This window comes from Salvia splendens, chromosome 9, assembly GCF_004379255.2.
Source record: "Salvia splendens isolate huo1 chromosome 9, SspV2, whole genome shotgun sequence".
Taxonomy (NCBI): domain Eukaryota; kingdom Viridiplantae; phylum Streptophyta; class Magnoliopsida; order Lamiales; family Lamiaceae; genus Salvia; species Salvia splendens.
This window is the reverse complement of record NC_056040.1, coordinates 1,568,803-1,590,333: the sequence shown is the minus strand read 5'-3', so window position 1 is coordinate 1,590,333 and position 21,531 is coordinate 1,568,803. Positions and strand designations below refer to the sequence as shown.

Below are 21,531 nucleotides of genomic sequence, written 5' to 3'. Positions count from 1 at the left end.
CTTGTTACGTTGTTCTCTCTCTCAATTCAATTCAATAAAGTTTCTTTTCTTGTTCTACATTGTGTCTCCAATATTCGATTGCTCTTTCATGCATCATATTTTAACTAAATCCTAATGAATTAAACAATTAAGGACTCATAATATTAGCGGTTTGATTGATTTACGTAGATAAATAATTGTTGGATATTTTGGTAAATAGAACTCTCGAGAAATAACTATTCAAATTTCATATGGCATTATCCCTACTGTTGATATATTTCCTTTTCATAAAAAAAGCACACCCCCAAACTCATTTTTATAATATTTTTTATAGAATAACACTAAATATTAATGTAGATGGTTGAAGACGGTCTTATTAAGAATTGATCTGGTGTTAGATTTATTGATCACTTTCGAAACCCTTAATATAAATATTAGGAACCATATATCTAGGATTTAATGCTATCTTGGTGTTAGATTTATTGATCACTTTCGAAACCCTTAATATAAATATTAGGAACCATATATCTAGGATTTAATGCTATCTTGTTTTACGAATATCTTCCCAAAGCCTATAATATAAATATCTATAGAGACTTTCATAGATGCCTAAGAAACATCTCTCTCGTTCCCAATTCTTACTTTTCCTCCAATTCTTTATTTACTCTTGTTTTTTTTGTTCTTGTTTATGCAACTGGATACATCTTTTTTCATAACAATCGACTATGTTTATGCGATGTAGCACATCTAAATAAAGCATAGATTCACAAACTCTAAGATAATGGAATATACTTTCGACCAATCTTGGATAGCACTATCAAGCAAGTATATATGATTATTAGATTATTCAAAGCTTTAGCAAATGATAGACTTATTATTCAATAATGATTTGAATCTATTTATCTACTGTGAAAGTATTGAAGATATTGTGACACATGTATGCCAATTGCCCATTATATATTGTCTAGTGTAATTGTTTAATTGTTTATACCCTAGCTTTGATTCGCTCAAGTCGATAACGATTCACAATGGTTCATTATGTATATTACTCTCTCCGTCCGTCATTAGGAGTCTTATTTCTTGGCGGCACGAGTTTTAAGTAATGTTAAGAAAAGTGGATGGAAAAAAATTTATTAGAATAAGAGACCACTTGTATATATTAGTTTTAAATTTTAAATGAAATGTGAGTTAAATGAGTTAGTGGAAGGTGAGACCCTATTACCATGAACCAGGACTCCTATTCGCGGACAGACTAAAATGGCAAAGCGGACAGACTAAAATGGCAAAATGAAACTCTCATTCACGGACGGAGGGAATATTTGAGGAATTTTGTAAAACTAAGATATTCCTATCAGAAATTTGGCTTGACAATAAATTTATATACCCATACTCTTATCAAAACTAAATAATTATCAATAAAACTCTTTTTGTTATATCATAATTCGCAGTTTTGATCTTAGATTTTCAAAGAAAATAAAAACAATCAAATTCAAACTAAACTAGACAAAAAAAAGATACTAGAATCAAACTAGAGCTGCATGTGTACATTTGCATATCAACACAACGTTTCCTGAAAAGTTGGATTACAAAGGAAATTATTGTTGAACAAGAGAAATTAAAAAACTTTTATTATCTAAATGCAAATGTTATGTAGGAGTAGAATTTTATAGAATTGTGTGATAAAATGTTTAGATACTTGTAGTCAAATTATGTGGATATTATAATTATATTATCTAATAAAATATTTACATTATTATAAAGAATAATCTAGATATATAGAATAGAATAGAATAGAATAGAATAGAATAGAATAGAATAAAGTATTCTAGAATATGAGATTGATGCCTATATATGATGTATCATTTACAAGTTGATATTGAGAATTGAAGTGTTTCTTAGTTTCTCCAAATTACTAAATCTAATAAATTGTTTTTATATATCTGAACTCATTGTCTTCTTAAACTTCTTCCAAATTATATTAATCGTTTTTATATATTCCAATAATTATCATGTTGAATGATAGTAGATTCCACATAATTCAAAATGAATATACCACTAATTCTGCCATATTAGTGAAAGTTTTTTAACAAACGATTTAGTTTTGTTATCGCCATGTCTTAGTATTGCTTCTTTTTAAATAGATTTGCAATGATAGTGTTTTTATGACATTTATTGAATCATACTACAAAATGTATACATACTTGTCCATTCTCATTACCTAATATCAATGTCGTTGCGTGTACACGCCGTTGTCAACGGGATCGACGACTTTATAGTGACTCTCACACTTAGGACTGATGACATTGTGTTTTCCCATCGAGATGAAACGAAGCTATTTGGTAACCACCCACACAGCCGTGCCCATGTCATATGCGTCTTGCCGGCTGAGAATGATCCGAAAGTTGGACCTACCTGCAAAAACTTTGAAATCATACTTGAAAGATCTTCCATGGCAGGAGATGGGGAAGGTTATGACGTCAAGGATTGGGAGTGGATTTACAAGATTGAAGATAAGCCCGGGCTAGAAGAGGAAGGCAGGCCGTCGTGGCGAGAGGAAGCGGAACGTCAAGTATATGCACGCGCGAGAAAGCAACATTCGGGAATCAAAGTGGACAAGTCAACGTGATGTTCCATGTTTTGCATCTACTTGGATAATATTGTTGGAATTGCTAGAGTACTAACATGATATTGTTGAGTTCATGATATTGTTAGGGTACATTTTTGAACAAAACTTTGTGCGTTCGGTACCATGGAATTGAGGTCTTGGAATTGGAATTGAGGTCTTGATGAATCGGACTCTTTGTCGCTTTAATCTGCTCTCCAATGTGAAAACTACTCTTGGGGGCGTGTCTGCTGTCTGGAGCTCGAAAACCTAGGTGCCTTTTATACCCGGGGGCGGAAATAAGCTTTTCCAATGTTCCGCACAAATCGCCCGGCCGGGCGATTTTAAGTCGCCTAAACGCCCGGTCGGGCGATCTTCTCGATGCCGTGATTCTTCCACATCGCCCAGTCGGGCGGTTCTTCCTAGGCAGAACGCCCGGTCGGGCGAACTTTCTGGAATCATCCTCACAAACGCCCGAGCCGGGCGTTTCTCTTATGCATGAACGCCCGGTCGGGCATTCTTATGTAATCTCGCTTCAAGCTCTTTTTCAAGTCATTTTCACCTGTTTTAGCTCCAAACACTAGACAAACTCATCAAAACACTTAAGTAGTGGATAATGGATGCAAACTCGAGTAATATGCTACAAAACATTGAAGTATTCACGTTAAACATCCAAAATACTTGCTATACTACGAGTTTATCAAGCTCGGTTTCAAGATCAAAGCAATAAACCAATAAATTATTCTCGAAATCACATGCCAACCAATGAATATTTCCATTGAAAAATATAGCATAATCAAATGCTATCCTCGCTCCTAATTTTGGAGGCACTTTGAATCTCACGTGTCCTCGGCCAGGCAATTGACTTGTCGCAGCTGCCGGTATGCTTCTCCAACATTCTGCTCCTAGAGTGTACACTTGACAAATAGTTTCATCAACACACAAAATCTTATATTGCCCACTTAATTTGCTTACTCCAAATCCAAATAAAGACCTTTGTGTGGGTAGAGGAGGAAGCTCGATATATTCACAAGTCATTGGATTGACTACGAAGAGAACATCATCGTTACCATCCAGTCCATCCCACAACAAAAGCAAACCATTGACGGAATCAATTACCGCGCGATGGCTATGGCTAGCAATAGTTGGATATTGATCATAAGGAGGAGGCAAGCTGAATCTGAAAAGAGGCCGGCATGCCTCATCAACGACTGCATACCCCATCTTGTCTCGATGATCGAAAGCCATAGCCATGCATGGTTTTGGAGTATACAACTTTCCAAATCCACTGTCTTTAATTATATCGCGCCATGACTTACAAACACACTTGCATCTTATAATACTTTTAATCGAGAGTCTTTCAAGGATGTTCATCCATAATTCTTTGTGTAAATCATTCATTGTTTTGCAAAAAAAATGATAGAAGTACTAATAGAAAAAGAAACCGAAGGCAATGACTCTGTATCGCAGAAGTATTAGATGAAGGGAGGAGCGAAATTAGTAGCTATTAGTTTTCTTGGGCATCTACTATGAAACTCTCTAATATTTATAGTATATTATTTGGGAGGATATTCATAAAACAAGAGAACATAATTAACGTGGTTATTTCCTTCGGCAATCAGCACCTAAATTGTAACAAAGGTAGCTTTATGAGATTTCCTTAATTTATGAGATTTTACACAAAATTAGATTTCCATATTTCCATATATAAATGGCGGCCGTTTTATTAATGTGTTGATCTTCCATATTTCTATACTTCCATATATTAGTAGTACGTGTAATTTGCTTGATAATGGTGTATCTTTACAAATACGTACAAAAAATGATAATTTAGTAAGGAAAAATAAAGATTCGTATTGTATCAATTTATTTTTACTGCCACAAAATATGTGTTGTAGTGCATGACCAACAATCACAATGAACTTAGCTCAATAAAGTAAAATATTTAATAAAGCATTAAGCATATGTGGTATAGTTTTATTTTAAGTTTATGTAAGTTTTTTATAAGCAGTTTCATTTAATTTTCTCAATGAATGAAGACATGCACTCTACGTAAAAATACATCATTTTTTATTTATTTATAATACTAGTAGTATTGTTTCCTTTAGTTTCTTTTTTTTTTAAAAATACTCGAGTATGATGTATTAATACCGGTGTTGCCGTTGGTTTCTACTCCTGACAATTTAAAGTGACAGACTTTATCCATGAATTCAGCGACTTTAGGTACATATTGTTAGATAGTCCGTATATGATATCTCAAGTTGCAGCAGCTCAACGACAAGTGAGGGAGAAGAGATCAAAGTTGGCACGGAGGTTCAAGAGCTTCCGTCGAATTAGGTGTTAGTATAGATCTTTTAATCTCAGTCCTTAGATCGTTAGAAGCATAGATTTAAATACTTGAATATTTGTTGAGAATTGATTACGTACATTCTTGTTACGCTCCTGATCTCGGTTCTCTCTCTCAATTCAATTCAATAAAGTTTCTTTTCTTGTTTCGATTGCTCTTTCATGTATCATATTTTAACTAAATCCTAATGAATTAAACAATTAAGGACTCATAATATTAGCGGTTTGATTGATTTACGTAGATAAATAATTGTTGGATATTTTGGTAAATAGAACTCTCGAGAAATAACTATTCAAATTTCATATGGCATTATCCCTACTGTTGAGATATTTCCTTTTCATAAAAAAAGCACACCCCCAAATGCTATTGAAAGTGGACCCAAGAGAAGAGAATAATGTGTAGTGTTATATTTTGTCATGTTAGAATGTAAATGAATGAGAAAATGAATATACCATCCAATTTTTTTAAAGAATTAATATTACAAGCGTTTTAATTTGTTGACTAACAAGTAAATATTTGATAGCGATAAATGTACACAATTGTACGTACATAATTGAACTTTTTTTAACATTTAACCTTGAAAATCGTTTCATAAACATTAATTGATTTAAAATAAATTTCATACTAATCATTTTGCAACACTTTAAAAAAACTAAAATTTTAACTTAAATATTTGTATATTTAAGAAAAAATACATTTTTTACTTATTATTGTATATTAATTCGAATCAAGCTCGAAATCATGTTACAATTTGACGTAAAATTTCTATATCACTTCTTTCTTATTGTTACATAATAATACAACAAATAACAAATTTAATTTTTACTAAATTCAATTAAATTTTAAAATTTAAGGATATTATGTACATTTATCTTTTCTCTATTTGATAACTATGTTTATAAAATGCCCTCTGAAAACCTTTTAGTTACAAATTTTTTTTCAAACGATAAAGTTGAGATGTAAAGTAAAATATTTTTCTGTTTTTTAGATATTTACTAATTACGGAATGGAAGATTAATTATCAGTTTTTCAGTTTGGTTTTGATGATTTCTATCTTATTGACTGCAATTTTTATATTAATTTCCGTTGCAGGTTCCTTAATTTAACCGATTGATTATAAGTTCAACTCCTACTTGAAGAGATTGTGATTCATTCCAATTTAAAGGGTTGATGCATTTGAGTAAGGACTGTTTGTCTTTCAAGTTTTACATACCAACTATAAAATGAAAGTGAGTTAAATCTCATTTTCTACGTTTCAATCCATATGATTATTAACATATTTATATGTTTTGGACCATAATAAAATTTAAATTGTTAATAAATATCATACTACTTTCCATCTCAAGCTATTTGCATTTTTATTTTTGTTCCATTCCAAACTACTTGCACCACTTATATTTTAATTAAAATATTAAAATTAATAAATTATTCTTTTACTACATTTAATTACACTAATTTATAATAAATTTACCATCTAAAAAAGTGCGAATTGGGGAAGGAGTAATTTTATAAATGATCGCCCCTCTCATTATTATGTTAATTTAATAGTCATAGAAAATTCAACCGCAGAACGAATATCTTGCATATCATAGGAGTAGTAAATTTCCAACATAATAAAGTCAAAAAAGTTTTGTATACGGCAATCTCAGTAAAAAAATTTAATCAATAAATAAAACATAGAAATTCCGCAGCCTAAATGAAAAAAAAGTTTTGTGTACGGCAATCTCAGTAAAAAAAAATGTAAATCAATAAATAAAGAGCAAAACGTCATTAATATATGCCTATTTTATGATTTTGACCATATACTTTATCTATTACTAAATTTTAACATCCTAAACATTTCAACCCGGATCACAATTAGTCCAACACTAACAGTTCCATCAATTTTTAAACGGTTTAAACCCGATTTTGACGGTTTCAACAGTCTCATTCGTGTTAAAATTATTTAAAAATCGGTCAAAAAATCAGGTTAAAACTGTTTAAAAATTAATGAAAATGTTAGTGTATGACCAATTGTGATCCGAGTTCAAATATTCAGATGCAAAAATTCAGAAAATAAAATATATGACCAAAATTATATAATAGGGCTATGATCTGGAGTAGTTTTGGTGTGTAGTCGTGAATACAACGTAGAAATTCCGCAGCCTAAATGAAGATCCAATTGGGCCTTAAATGGGTCCAATGGCAAGGCTGTGAGGTGGGCCCGGGGCGCCACGTGAAGTCGGCGGCTACTTAAACAAAATCTCGCCTAATCTCTTCCCAGCCAATCAGGCGTCATCTCCCACGTGGGACTACTCACCTTGCCATCACCTGATCACTACCCCTTTCCCATTCTCTTTTACAATAAATTCTCCATTGTCCCTACTCAATCTACCCCTCTCCCCTTTTTCTTCTTCTTACTCCTTCCTTCATCTTCTTCTATCTATAGTTTTTAGTTATCTTGATCGATCAATCCCCCTCCCTCTTATTAATTTGATTTGCTTTTTTTTTTGGTAATCGAAGATATATTTTCATTGGACAGCCAGAAGATTAATTAATCATTCATCCCAACAGTCAGTGCCTTGGGAAAACATATGGGATCGGAGTCTCCTTCTGCTCAGTACATCCACATGGTGAGTATGTATCTTTCTATATATATATTATTCTCTCTTTCATTTTACTATTCTTCTATTTTAATTTATTTATTACTTTTATTATTTTTTTTAAACGAGTGTGTTAAAGAAATGAATTGCTTGTGGTGGAATTGAGGGAATATGTATTTTATCTGTCTTTAATGATATGGATATAGGTACAACACCTAATAGAAGAGTGCATAGTATTCAACATGAGTATAGAGGAATGCATGGAAGCTCTAGAAAAGCATGCAAATATCAAGCCAGTCATTACTTCCACAGGTATTTTATTTTAGTTGTATTGATCACAAAATGGAACTGTGATAAATTCAATTAATACAATCAATATTCAATATATATGTATAATTATACACACACATATATACTTATGGAAGTTTGACCTAACTCATTTTAAAGAGAACTAAATATTGTTCAAAGAATAAATTACTCATGGCCATTTTAAAGAATAAATTACTACTATTATTCTCTTGTTTCAATTCAAGAACGACGTTTGGAAGTGTGACCTAACTCATTAAAATGAATGATCTAATATTGTTCAAAGAAAAATAAACTACTCCCTATATATTTGTATAAATGCGGAACTAGTGTATATCACCAAAAAAAATGTTAAGCTATTAAGTATAAAATTGATGTTTAAAAAAAATTATAAAAATAGTTGTATTAGAAATGAGTCACTCACCCCTTAAAAGGTCTTATAAGGAGGAGGGTTATATAGGTGAGCTAGGATCGTTACCAGATCGATGTAGGACAAGAATTATGAATTTTAACACGCCCCCTCACGTGTGGGCCGGAATGACACATCGGACTTTCATCAGGGTAGGCAAGAGAAGAGATAAAAAGATATAATCCATCATCGACTTGAACCCGCTCTGATACCATATTAGAAATGGGTGAACTAGGATCGTTACCAAGTCGATGTGGGACAAGAATTATGAATTTAACAAGTTGAGTTGCTATTAATTTGTGGTGAGCGAGGATAGTGTGGAAGGAGCTAGAGAAAGAGAACAAGGAGTTCTTCGAGGCTTATGCGAAGAAGAGAGAAGAGGGAAGATTCAACTCGGATAGCGAATCAAGCCAACGCCAAAGAATACACGATATAGTATCGGAGTCTACGATGAAAAATAGCAATGACGATGATAAGTCATGAATGATTGGTACTTGAATTTTTTGATTTCGACAACGATGTCTCAAGCATTTGTTTTGTTGCATCACATGAATCTGTAATATGTTTTTTATACTAAATTCATTCCAACATCTGTTTTGTTGCTTCTTGCTTCACGTGTAATGTGTAAAATCTAGTACGAGTACTATTTTATATTTTAATTATTTTCTTCACGAGTAATTCACCCATTTTGCCAAATGTAAAATTGAGTTGGGTAGTGATGATATTTTGTACTTGAACCGTTGAGATGAAATATAAACAGAGAGTAACATTTAAATAAGAGGTTGAATCGATATAAGAAAATACTTCGGTTTCTTTTGTCCTTTGAGAATAGTTTTAATGAGTTGCAACATGAATTTTAGCATTAGAGATTGGTGTATGGAGTATATTATAAATAGTACTCCATTCGATAAATTATTCCAATTTATGAATAGTGTTATGTATAAAGATTAGTACTTCTATTATGTTGTGAATTGGTTCCATTTTATGGAATGTTACTAAGGATTAGTAAATATGTTGTGAATGGAGGAAATGATAAAATATATTGTAGGAGGAATAAATAAATTTATATATTACGAGGAATATATTGTCGAAGTAAACTGATCGAATTGATGATACAGTCTATGATATTAGTGCACGTATGTTTTATTTTATATAAAAAAGAAAAGTTTGATTATGTTATTTTATTAATTTAGCTGAAGTAATAAAATAAACAAATTGATCTTTAATTTGTATAATGCCTAAAATTAAGGATGCCAATAGTAATTTTTATGGTACCAAGAGAGAACTCATTACAAATACAACTAGCATTGCCTCTGTTTGTTAACTAAAAAATTTAGTGGTACAAGCATTGTGCGACAGTGCGACACTACATATCCAAGAAATATCCTTACTCTTAATACACCGACAAAATATCCGAATCACAAAAAATTTTAATCATGTTTACTAGCTCATCAGGCACATTCACAATTTTGTAACCAGTCCAATTTAAAAAGGGATATTGACACCTATATCAAAAACTTTCTAAAATTAATATTCCCTACAAACTTTAAATTTGGCAAATAATATTAAGAACTTAAAAAGTCCATCGACAACATAATCCGGCTACATTAAATGAGATGGATAACCAATCGACCTTCTAGGGATTTCGTAATCACATTGCTATCATTTTTTCAGTGGTAAGCACGTACGATGTGATGTGATGGCAAAGGACATGTAGCCGGATTTCATCGCCGGTAAAAAAAATTCAAGAACTATGAGTATCATTTAACTATATATAATTATGTTTGTATTTCTTTATATCTTTAAGTAGTATTTGACATTCGGAATAAGATCATATTCCATGAATTTAAGCCCAATTGGGAGTTTGAGAAGAAACGACTTTTTTGGCGCCTTGGTATATGGATGAGAGGATGGTACCTGGAGCTCCCATTTTCACCCGGACAGGTGATGGATAGCTTCAATGATGTTAGGAGTTGGGCAAACTCAATGGCTATTTTTGGAGGTTAACTGTTTTGATCCACTTCTGTGGCGAGCTGAAGCAAGAAGCTAGTGCTTTTTCCACGCCCTCACCCTGGATTAAAGTGGTACCATTTCCCACCCCTCGTTTGCTACTCGTTGCTCACTTGAAACAGGTTCAATGGCTGCCCCCTCCCTTCCTTCTTTTTTGATGTTTGGCCTCTTGGGTGTCTTCTTTTGGGTTTTGTGTTGTGTCGTACCCATGTGAGCTTTGGTTGTCCTTTTTTGTTTTGTTCTGTTTGAGTTCGTTGTGATGTTTGGAGCAGCTCGTTTTGGGGCAGTTGTGAGCTCCTTGCGGTTCGTTGTTGTTCAGCTCATCTTGAGCATTTTTATTCAGCTCACCATTTTTCAATGGTTTGAGCATTTTTGTCTCATAAAAAAAAGTAGTATGATGAGTATGTTATTTATTTATGTGTAATTTTACATACAGTATGTAACAAGTTGAAAGAATTGTTTGTAAATAAGGGACAAATGGAGTAGTAATTTTAAGTATTGATGTAATAAGTTAAAAGAAAAAGTTTTTGGAGTACATTACTTAGAGAATGGGGTTCAAAAGTCTATATTTTTATGGGATAAATAGAGTAGTAATTTTTTAAATTTTACATAAATATTACTCTATTTTGATTCATTATTTGAGAGTTATATTCATTATTTTATTTTATTTTTTTACCTTGAAACTTATCATAATATGTAAAAAAAAATTATGTTCTCTTTACTATACGAGTGGATTGATCCAAACCCGATAGAACGGACCCGATCGACATCTCCACTCTCATGTTTACTAGCTCATCAGGCCCATTAACAATTTTAATGAAATATTATTTGGGCCGGACTTCTATTTTTTAATAGGCCTGGTCTTAACCCAAGAACTTCTTACTAAAAAGCCCTATAAACTAGATGCCACTCTCCTCCAAAACCCTAGAACGCCACTCTCCTCCACAGACAGCAGCAGCAGTTTGCTTCGTTTAGAAATGGCTCCCGCGAAAGGTGTGCAATTCGTGTTTTAATCTCTAGATTACGCGAATTCGTTGTTTGTTATTTGTAGATCGTAGTTTTTGTTGATTTGAATGGTACCATCACTGTAATTTGTTTTTTTTTTTAAATAGTAAATGCAGAATTTGGAATCAGGATAGCAAAATAACGATGCTGTTTCCTAAGATGTTGAGTAATTTAATAAGCTGATCTACCTCCGTTATTAGTTGTTGCTTGAGATTTATTTAATGATTTTTAAGCAAGAGTTGTTAATGCAGTTTATGAAGATGTTTAGCCACTGTTGAAATGTTGCGAGCACTATGTGTTTGTTAAAAGTCGTAAACTATTGATTGTCGTGACCGATTTACTCGGGAATTAGTATAAATAGAGTTTAAAATCAGTTTCCATTTGATTTGGTGATTGATTTCTTCACACTTTCATAAATTATGCAGATAGAGTGGAATTGAATGTGTTAGCTTCCTTTTACTTATTATTATCATTCTATGCAAAGATGTTAGGTAAAAAATTTCTCACCCCTTTGCATTTCTATTTTGTTCATAAATGATATGCAGCCGATGCTACGAAGAAATCTGATGCAAAGGCCCAGGCCTTGAAGGCAGCCAAGGCAGTGAAATCACCTGGTGCCTTCAAGAAGAAGGTCAAGAAGATGCGTACTAAGGTCACTTTCTACCGGCCCAAGACATTGACCAAGGAAAGGACTCCGAAGTATCCTCGGATCAGCGCTGCCCCTCGCAACAAGCTCGATCACTACCAGATTCTCAAGTATCCCTTGACCACGGAATCGGCTATGAAAAAAATCGAGGACAACAATACCCTTGTTTTCATAGTTGACATCCGCGCCGACAAGAAGAAGATCAAGAGTGCGGTAAAGAAGATGTATGACATTCAGATCAAGAAGGTCAACACACTCATCAGGTATACCATTTCCCTTTATTTTGAAACCTGCTTTACACATTCTGAACTGATTTTGCAAATATGAACAGCCTTATATCCCGATATATGGCTTTCCTTAACTCTTTTTCTCTACATCAAATGATTTAATGCCTATCTTTACATCACTATTGTTATTATTTGATGTAATTCTGCTTTCTATTTGTTTCTGAAACTGTCAGTGTTAATGATTTTCCAGTCATGTGAAATTTCTTGATTTTATCCACATTCTGCTCTTCCAATATGGAACTGTCAAAACCAGATGATTTTTTATTGCAAAATGAAATTGTAGTACATGTCTTATACCAATTCTTGTAGTACATGTCTTATACCAATTCTGAATGTGCCAGTGTTAATGATTTGCCAGTCATGTGAAATTTCTTGATTTTATCCACATTCTGCTCTTCCAATATGGAACTGTCAAATCCAGATGATTTTGATTGCAAAATGAAATTGTTTCACATGATATTTGACCTTGTTTGGATATCTTGTAGTACATGTCTTATACCATTCCTACTGCACTTGAATCTTACTAAGCTTATTCGTTTCAGGCCTGATGGTACGAAGAAGGCGTATGTGAGACTGACGCCAGACTACGATGCTTTGGATGTTGCTAACAAAATCGGAATCATCTAAAGAAGTCGGCCTCCTTTATGCTGCTATTTATGATCTTTGTTTTTGAAACTGGTCATTCCCAGAATTTTGTAAGGATGCCTAATTACATTTCCTTAGTTACAGCTCTAGCTATATTATTAGACCGTTTATCAAACTCCAAATTTTGTGCTCTTTGAATGCTTGCCTTGAAAATGCATAATTTTCAGTCACATCCTTCATTTTACGTTTACCCAATGTCATTTATGCATTTATTTGTTGACTGCATTAAATTAGATTAGATTGAGTTTTGAAATCTTAGTAGTTATTTGTTGAGTTATTTTAATATTTTTTAAAAATCTATACTATATGTTTGATCTATCTCTATTACCCTGAGTGGAGTATTAAGTATTAAAAGTAGTTAGTAGTAGTACAAAATTGTGGAAACTCACTTTTATAAGGACATGGAGTATTATTATTATTGTTTTTTTATTGTTCCTCTAAACAAATTACGTTCTTGATTCAAGATAAAATGATTATTTAATACTCCATTCGTCCCATAGTAGATGGCACACTTAGAAATGATACGAGATTTTAGAAGATGTTTTGTGTGTTAGGTGGAGATTGAAAATAGTATATTTATATTAATGTGGGAGGGAGTTTTTCTAAAAAAAGATAATGTGACATCTTTTATGGGACAAAAATTAAAAAGGAAAGTCTGACATCTATTATGGGATGGAGGGAGTAGTAAATAAAGTTGGAAGTTACTACACTATGCTTATATGAATTTGAAGAAAAGCATGCGATCATGTACCATGGTATAAAAATAAGTTAGGGAGTCCATACACAATATGTCGCCTTACCTTTTCTATATCTTAATTTTGCCAATATGTGTTTCTTACGGTTTATTTTGTGTTAGAATTCATGCATTTCATATGGTCTTAAATTCCTCATTATGAGTGACTGTATCATAGTTATGGTGTATAATTTGTTAAACTTATATTTTCTTTATAGAATTAGTAATTAGGATTCCATATGACATGCATACTACAATATTTTTTTAATACGTAGTATTAAAAATATCAAAATTGGATGAAAATTATTTGATCGTGTTCATCATCTTCGATTCCAAATAACAACATTCTTGACTTCTTGTGCAATAGTTTCATGTAATTATGACCATTTTAAATTCATTTCCTCATATGTGGCATATTAAATACAAATCGTGTCAATCATCTTCAGTCCTTACATAAACATATCATAATAATATCGTTTGGAAAAAGTCCAAGAACTTTGAACTATACTACACTTTTATGATACAACTAAAATAAGGGACGTACGGATCTGGGTGGGGTCGACTGACCCCACCGCAGACCGACGAGAACCGCTGGAATCGGGCCCTGGGGCTTCCCCCGCTTCGACCCCACGAGGTCATTGTCGATCTCAGCAACGCTTAGTTAAAGGCTGCAAAATTTTGCTGAAGAAGAAGATGGAGGATAAATGATAGAGATAAGCCTAATTTGGGTTATAGTAAAACTCCTATAATTATATTTTACTTTGTAGTTTCAATTGCCATATTTATACACTAATGTGAGATATAGTTGTATTTTACTTTGTAGTTTCAATTGCCAACCGTTTCAACTACATTAGATAGTTCAAGGTTAACAAATCAAAGATAAAGTAAACTAATGTGAAAACTGAAACTATGATTGCAATTACAGATTTAGCATCTTCTATGTACCATGAAAACATTAAAAAATATTTATGTAAGTGGCATTCTAGATCGTATCACGGAAAAGATATTGGTTAAAAGAATATTTCAAATTAAAAATCGGTCATAAAAATTACTGTTTCGAACAGATTTTAATAAAAATTATATTTTAATAATTTTGTCTGCATAACCAATTTTTGGTGACAATTTTGGAGCGCACCAAATGACCAAATATCATCCTTTCATATTATCCGTATAAAAACTAAGAAAAAAATACTTTCCGATTTTGTGGGTACTTTACTTCTTGTGCAGATTTTTCTAAGAACATTTACTTCATTAATGAAGTATTAAATTACATCATGGAGTAATATATAAAACATGTATTTTTATTATATTTCATCCATATATCTAGTATATATTTATATCCCCATAAATTATAATCATATCAAAATCAATTAATTATCAAAAAAAATTATTTTGTTCAACACAACCAGGATATTCAAAGGAGACCAGCAATCAAATTCAAAACAAAGTACTATGCGAAATTATTGTTGGGATAAAAAAAATTAAATTTGATTTTTTACAATTGAAATTTCTAGATATTATTGTTGGTATAAAAATAAACTTGATTTTTTATAATTGAAATATTAGTATGATCTAAATATAGATGTTATGTTGTAGAGTTCTCTAAAAAATAAAAGTAATAGAGTAGATAATTTTAGAATATAAGAGGGATATATATGTATATATATATGGATCATTTTACCAATTGAGATGTTAAGTTGAAAATGAGGTACTTTTCACCAAATCTCCTAAATCGTTTTGATTTCAGTGTCTTTTAAATTTCCTATCACTATCGTTCGTAAATGCATGTAATGTATACAAGTACCAAGAACACTAATTTGTTCACAATCATTTTGTATCATTTTATAATCAATTAAAACAAATTCAATCTAAACAAAATTTTAGGCATTATACATGGAAATTCAATCAATCTTTTTTGAGTAAGACTTTGAAGTGATCCTTCTTGGAAATTATGATTCACTTATGAAATAGTGGAAGGTCAAAGTTATCAATACTCAATCTGAATGGAATTGCAATATAGTAGACATGCCATGATAAGAAGAGCAAGTGTTAATAGTAGGCAAGACGTGGCAAGATGAATTGGTCTGTCATGTATATGTACGTAACGCTGTGACAACAATATTCGGAAAATTAGAATGAATGAGTTGTTTATAGTTTGATTGTTTCACGTAGGTGTGTGTACTATTAGCAAAATCAGAATTTTTTTTAGTTTTGAATAAAATTTCTTCATATTGTGGGAGTAGAGTTTTGAATAAATCAGAGTGGACGAATGAAGGTGTTATTTGTAGTTTGATTGTCAATTAAAAATACTCCATTCGTCATCATTTTAAGTGGATCATTTTTTATTCGACACGAGATTTTATATAGTGTTATTTTGAATTTACTAGTTATTATGATTTAAAATTAGAAAATTTATACTCTTTCATGTTACTTGCACATTTCTATTTCGGATCGTCTCAAACTGCTCATACTATTTATATTTTAAGTAAGAATTAGATGTATTTAATTAATATATTAGAGTTAATCAAGTCGAGTGATCTCTTATTACACTTAAAATACTAATTTAATTATACTAAAAAATCAATTACAAATTTACGACCTAAATGAAAAGTACTAGTAGCATGGGATATGGGAGTACTTTGTATATCCATAGTGACATATGTAGTTGATTTGGATTGTATTGTATCGTTATCATGTCTTAAACTCTAAACTCGAAACCCATCCTTGTCGAGTTGTTAACACTTAACACGTTTGAGATTATTGGTTTGTGCCGACACGATAACGATCGTCCCGACGTGATTTGCAAGACCTATCTAAAATAAGTACATTTGGAAATTTCAATTAATTAATGTAATGGGCCGATTCACGGCCCAATATAGAATTTAGTAAGCCCATATAGATCAAAACTGCCGTTTCTTTCTCCCGCAGTCGGTCAACAGCTCTTCCCTTTCCACTTCCTCCCAATTCGCCGACGACAATGGCGATTGCCGCCGCCATATCGCTGCCGCTGATCGCCGTCAAACAACGCTCCTATTGTTCATCAGCGTCTTCATCTCTTTGGTTCTCCTCTTCGTCAATTCATCCGCCTAAGAATCTGCCGTTTGTCGGCATCTCAGCTGGCCGCAAATCTAATCTCTGCGTCTTCTCTTCGATGAGCACTCAGGCTCCGGCGAAGGCCTCTTCGGCGTCGTTTCTCGATCACAAGGAGAGCGGAATCCTTCATTTCGTGAAGTACCACGGACTCGGAAATGACTTCATATTGGTATTGTTCCAGCTTCGAAATTGCAATTATGCTTGTTTTTCCGAGCTCGTCGCACATTTTTCTCTCTATTGAAAACAATCATTAGCTTGTACTAAGTTGAATACTATTTTTTGGTGTGTTTTTGGTACATATCCTGCTTAATTTTTTTCTTCGGAACTGGCAGTATTTACTATGAAGCTACTGAAACCTAGACGCGGATTCAGTTTTTTATGTGTTTAACGTTTCTATATCAGCTAACATTTACTTTATATGTATTTGATAAACATAATTTTTGAGAAAAAGGAACATTGCTCTTATGCTTGTCTACACATATGTTCACGATAGCATGACTGATGATGTGAGTAATTTGTTTGGATTGATGCTTATTTTGTGCTTAAGTTTCACTTGATTAGGTTGATAATCGAGATTCCGAGGAACCAAAAATCACGCCCGAGCAAGCTGTGAAATTGTGTGATAGAAACTTTGGCATTGGCGCTGATGGAGTGATATTTGCATTGCCAGGCATTAATGGCACTGATTATACGATGAGGATCTTCAATTCCGATGGTAGCGAGCCTGAGGTAGTGTGTTTACATAGTAGTAATTAATAGTCTTGAGACTTTTATCTCTTAAAGCGGTGCATTGTTACGCATGTACAGAGTAAAAACAATTAGTTGTCCAGATTAGTTATTGCTCAAAAACTGTTTAATGATAAAAGAATTCTTAAGATTTGAACAGTATGTTATGGACTCCAAGATGGGAAGGGTAAACTAAGGAAAGAGTTTCCCTTTATGCTGTGTTTTCGTGCTTGCTTACTGGTGGAATAAAGGGATATTTGATTGATACTAGAATTCATCCCTTCCAATTATGCTTATCTGAAAGCCAACCTTCAATGGCAGTCTTATAGTTTCCGTAACTCTTATGATAATCAGACATGCGTAAAAATGTACTAGTAATTTGTGTTTTCCGGTTGTTTTTTTTTTCATACTCCCATTGTGCTTTTTTTCGATTGTACTAAATTGATAGATTGTAGATTGTGAAATCAAGATTAGACTTGTTTCAATTAATTGGCTCTTGCATGCCTGAGGCTGATTTCTTTTTTGTTGTCACAGATGTGTGGTAATGGAGTCCGATGCTTTGCCAGATTCATAGCTGAGCTTGAAAATTTCCAAGGGAATAAAAGGTTTATCCTTTCCCTAGTATCCGACTTTGTTGATATTGCAGAAGAAACCTTAAGGGTCTACTCATCTCTTAATTGGTGTTGCAGCTTCAATGTGCATACTGGTGCTGGTCTCATTGTACCTGAGATACAGGAAGACGGAAAGGTACTTCCAAAGTCACGCCACATTGATATAAATATAGCCTTTGCGGGTATGAGTTTGGCAGGTTTCTCATCCTGTTGATTGTTTATAATCTGTTTTCAGTTTTTACCTGGGTAAAGTCTATCTATCCATCTTGATGTGTCATTTTTCTTATGCAATATTGTACAGCTCTTGGTTGCCTTTTTCGTATAGTTGACATTGTTCAGCATTCGGTATCATTTTCAGGTTAGAGTTGATATGGGCCAGCCAATTCTGAAGGCTTCAGATGTTCCTACAAAGTTAACAGCAAACAAGGATCAGGCTGCTGTTAAGGCAAAGTTGGATGTCGATGGGTCAATCTGGAATGTTACTTGTGTTAGCATGGGAAATCCACACTGTGTTACTTTTGGTACAGAATCATGCAATGTATGCCTGATTTATAGCTCTTCTCTCCTTCTATGGAATATCAATGAATTAATTCGGTTATTTCGTTGTTTGTTCCTTGTGGACTCAGGATTTGCAAGTCGATGAATTAAACTTGGCTGAAATCGGTCCAAAATTTGAACATCATGCGGCATTCCCTGCCCGAACAAACACAGGTATTAATCAAATCGTACTTGCATAATTGCATTACATAATTGACGGTGCTACTTCTAGAGCTTTACATGTTTATGCAATCTATCTTTTAACGTACTTATGCTAGCCTATAGTAATAATTGGATGTGATGATAGAATACTATGTCTATGTCAATGTCACTCCAAACAGATCGAAATGAGAATCGCGAGAAGAACTCATTATAAACCATCTCATATATGAATAAGAAATGAATGTTGGATGTGTTGATCTCCAATGTGTGATTTTTTTGCTACACTATAATGTTTATCGTCGATCTCCTGGGCATTTTAAAATTCAGTTCTAGTACGAAGTATTAGAAGATATCATCTTAACGAATCGAATTCGTATGATACCTTTCAGCCGATATTTGTAAATCTTTTTGTTAACCCGGTTTCAACTTTCAAGAAATTGAACAATTGATTTGTGAACTAGATTACGAAAAGTACGCCGAACATCTACTTCATAGTACTAATTTATGGATCATCTTTGTCATATTGCAGAATTTGTTCAAGTCTTCACTCCAAGTCACCTTAAAATGCGCGTCTGGGAACGTGGGGCAGGTTCGCTTTTCTCTTCTCTGCATGCATCAATCGATACATGTAGTTAGCTTTCCAAACTTTCAAACTCGGCTTAATACATTTGCTGCATCAGGCGCAACGTTAGCCTGTGGAACAGGAGCGTGTGCAGTCGTTGTTGCTGCAGTTCTGGAGGGTCGTGCAGATAGGGTAAGCCTAAAACTCGTATCCACCTCCGCACATTTCATAATATCCGAACATCAAACCTTAAATTTCTTCCTCGCAGAGATGCACTGTTGATTTGCCTGGAGGGCCACTGGACATCGAGTGGAGAGAGAGCGACAATCACATCTACATGACGGGTCCTGCAGAGTTAGTATTCTATGGATCGGTTCCCCTTTGATGGGTCGGTTTCCATTAGCGTTCGAAGTATCGCGTGCTCGATGCTTTGAGAATGAATGGTATGTGTGCCAACTTTATCATAATTCTGCATATTTGCTGTTCTTCATCTTTGTGGATGATTAATTCCAGAAATGTGAGTTACAACCCCTCTGTATCATTTGAAAAACTAGTCTTTTTAAATTTTTCTTGAAATGGAAGATACCATTAGTTTGCTTGTGTTTTACTCTCACCATCTCATATTAGTTGAATTGTATTCCATTTTGGTTTATTCTATACTCCCTCCTATTGTATATTCTCTATTATCTCTCCTACTATTTTTTTATACGTTTTTATTTTATATATTCTCCACTTAGTCTTCTAAACTCTTTTTTTAAAATTTCGTGCTAAAAATCGACTCTAGTAACATGGTATGTTGCCAATAAATTTTAGTTGATGGGATATGTACTGTACCTTTTTTAGTAAGTTCAGTGATGATGTACTTTTATACTAGACAATTACTTTTGGAGTATGATTTATGAGTATTAGGTATGCACCTCAACTAAATCTAAAACGAGAGTGATCAGAGATTATTTCGATTTATTAAACCTAGCAAATTATAGAATTCTTGAAATTTTATTAATATTAAGATTTGGCAAAACATTTTAAATTCTAACGACAAAACACAATCTTTTGTATATGGTTTATTAAAATCTTTCATCTTTTTCCCTAAAAATAATGCCACCACCATGTTTGTAGTGATCGGATTCTGGCGGCTTTATAAGTCGACACTCATATTTTGTTAGTAGTATTAAACACATGGTTAATTTCGTAAAGATTAATGCTTAAGAAGTTTGCGTAATTTATCCTTAAATATAGCTATTGTTTCTAATTTTATTGGATGTTCTCGAAAGACATCCTTAATTTTTTTTGGTAATGAAAGACATCCGTAATTATAAATAAGTTTAGTAGCTATTTCCAAATTAACTATATCTTGCCATGTGGTGTGTTCTCCAATCATAAAATCCACTCATTTTATAGTATTTTTTTATAGAATAACACTAAATATTAGTGTAGATGGAAATATTAATGTAGATGGTTGAAGACGGTCTTATTAAGAATTGATCTGGTGATAGATTTATTGATCACTTTCGAAACCCTAAATATAAATATTAGGAACCATATATTTAGGATTTAATGCTATCTTGTTTTACGAATATCTTCCCAAAGCCTATAATATAAATATCTATAGAGACTTTCTTAGATGCCTAAGAAACATCTCTCTCGTTCCCAATTCTTACTTTTCCTCCAATTTTTTATTTACTCTTGTGTTTTTTTGTTTTTGTTTATTCAACTGGATATATCTTTTTGCATAACAATCGACTATTTTTATGCGATGTAGCACATCTAAATAAAGCATAGATTCACAAACTCTAAGATAATGGAATATACTTTCAACCAATCTTGGATAGCACTATCAAGTAAGTATATGATTATTAGATTATTCAAAGTTTTAGCAAATGATAGACTTATTATTCAATAATGATTTGAATCTATTTATCTACTGTGAAAGTATTGAAGATATTGTGACACATGTATGCCAATTGCCCATTATATATTGTCTAGTGTAATTATTTTATTGTTTATACCCGAGCTTCGATTCGCTCAAGTCGATAACGATTCACAATGGTTTATTATGTTTATTACTCCATCCGTCCGCCATTAGAAGTCTCATTTCTTGGCGGCACGAATTTTAAGTAATGTGGATGGAAAAAAATTAGTATAATAGGGGACCACTTGTATGTATTAGTTTTAAATAAAATGTGAGTGGAATGAGTTAGTGGAAGGTGAGACCATATTACCATGAATCTGGACTCCTATTCGCGAACAGACTAAAATGGCAAAAAGAGACTCTTATTCACGGACGGA

The 21,531-nt window shown here is 33.0% G+C and overlaps 3 protein-coding genes across 3 annotated transcripts; all 3 read left to right on the top strand.

Moving 5' to 3' along the window:
* The first annotated feature begins 7,274 nt into the window (after positions 1–7,274).
* On the top strand, positions 7,275–8,903 carry LOC121746521. Its single transcript, XM_042140399.1, has 3 exons — positions 7,275–7,540; positions 7,717–7,822; positions 8,542–8,903. Exons 1-3 carry the CDS (start codon positions 7,502–7,504, stop codon positions 8,706–8,708), a joined length of 312 nt encoding a protein of 103 aa, XP_041996333.1. The 5' UTR covers positions 7,275–7,501; the 3' UTR covers positions 8,709–8,903.
* Positions 8,904–11,137: 2,234 nt separating this feature from the next.
* On the top strand, positions 11,138–12,988 carry LOC121749536 (60S ribosomal protein L23a-1-like). The gene is made up of 3 exons (XM_042144102.1): positions 11,138–11,228; positions 11,786–12,149; positions 12,716–12,988. Exons 1-3 carry the CDS (start codon positions 11,213–11,215, stop codon positions 12,798–12,800), a joined length of 465 nt encoding a protein of 154 aa, XP_042000036.1. The 5' UTR covers positions 11,138–11,212; the 3' UTR covers positions 12,801–12,988.
* A 3,485-nt stretch (positions 12,989–16,473) lies between these two features.
* On the top strand, positions 16,474–19,849 carry LOC121749662 (diaminopimelate epimerase, chloroplastic-like). The gene is made up of 9 exons (XM_042144247.1): positions 16,474–16,813; positions 17,206–17,373; positions 17,905–17,975; positions 18,060–18,117; positions 18,340–18,519; positions 18,608–18,692; positions 19,210–19,269; positions 19,361–19,434; positions 19,511–19,849. The coding sequence occupies exons 1-9, from the start codon at positions 16,529–16,531 to the stop codon at positions 19,625–19,627; spliced, it is 1,098 nt and encodes a 365-aa protein (XP_042000181.1). The 5' UTR covers positions 16,474–16,528; the 3' UTR covers positions 19,628–19,849.
* Positions 19,850–21,531: the final 1,682 nt, after the last annotated feature.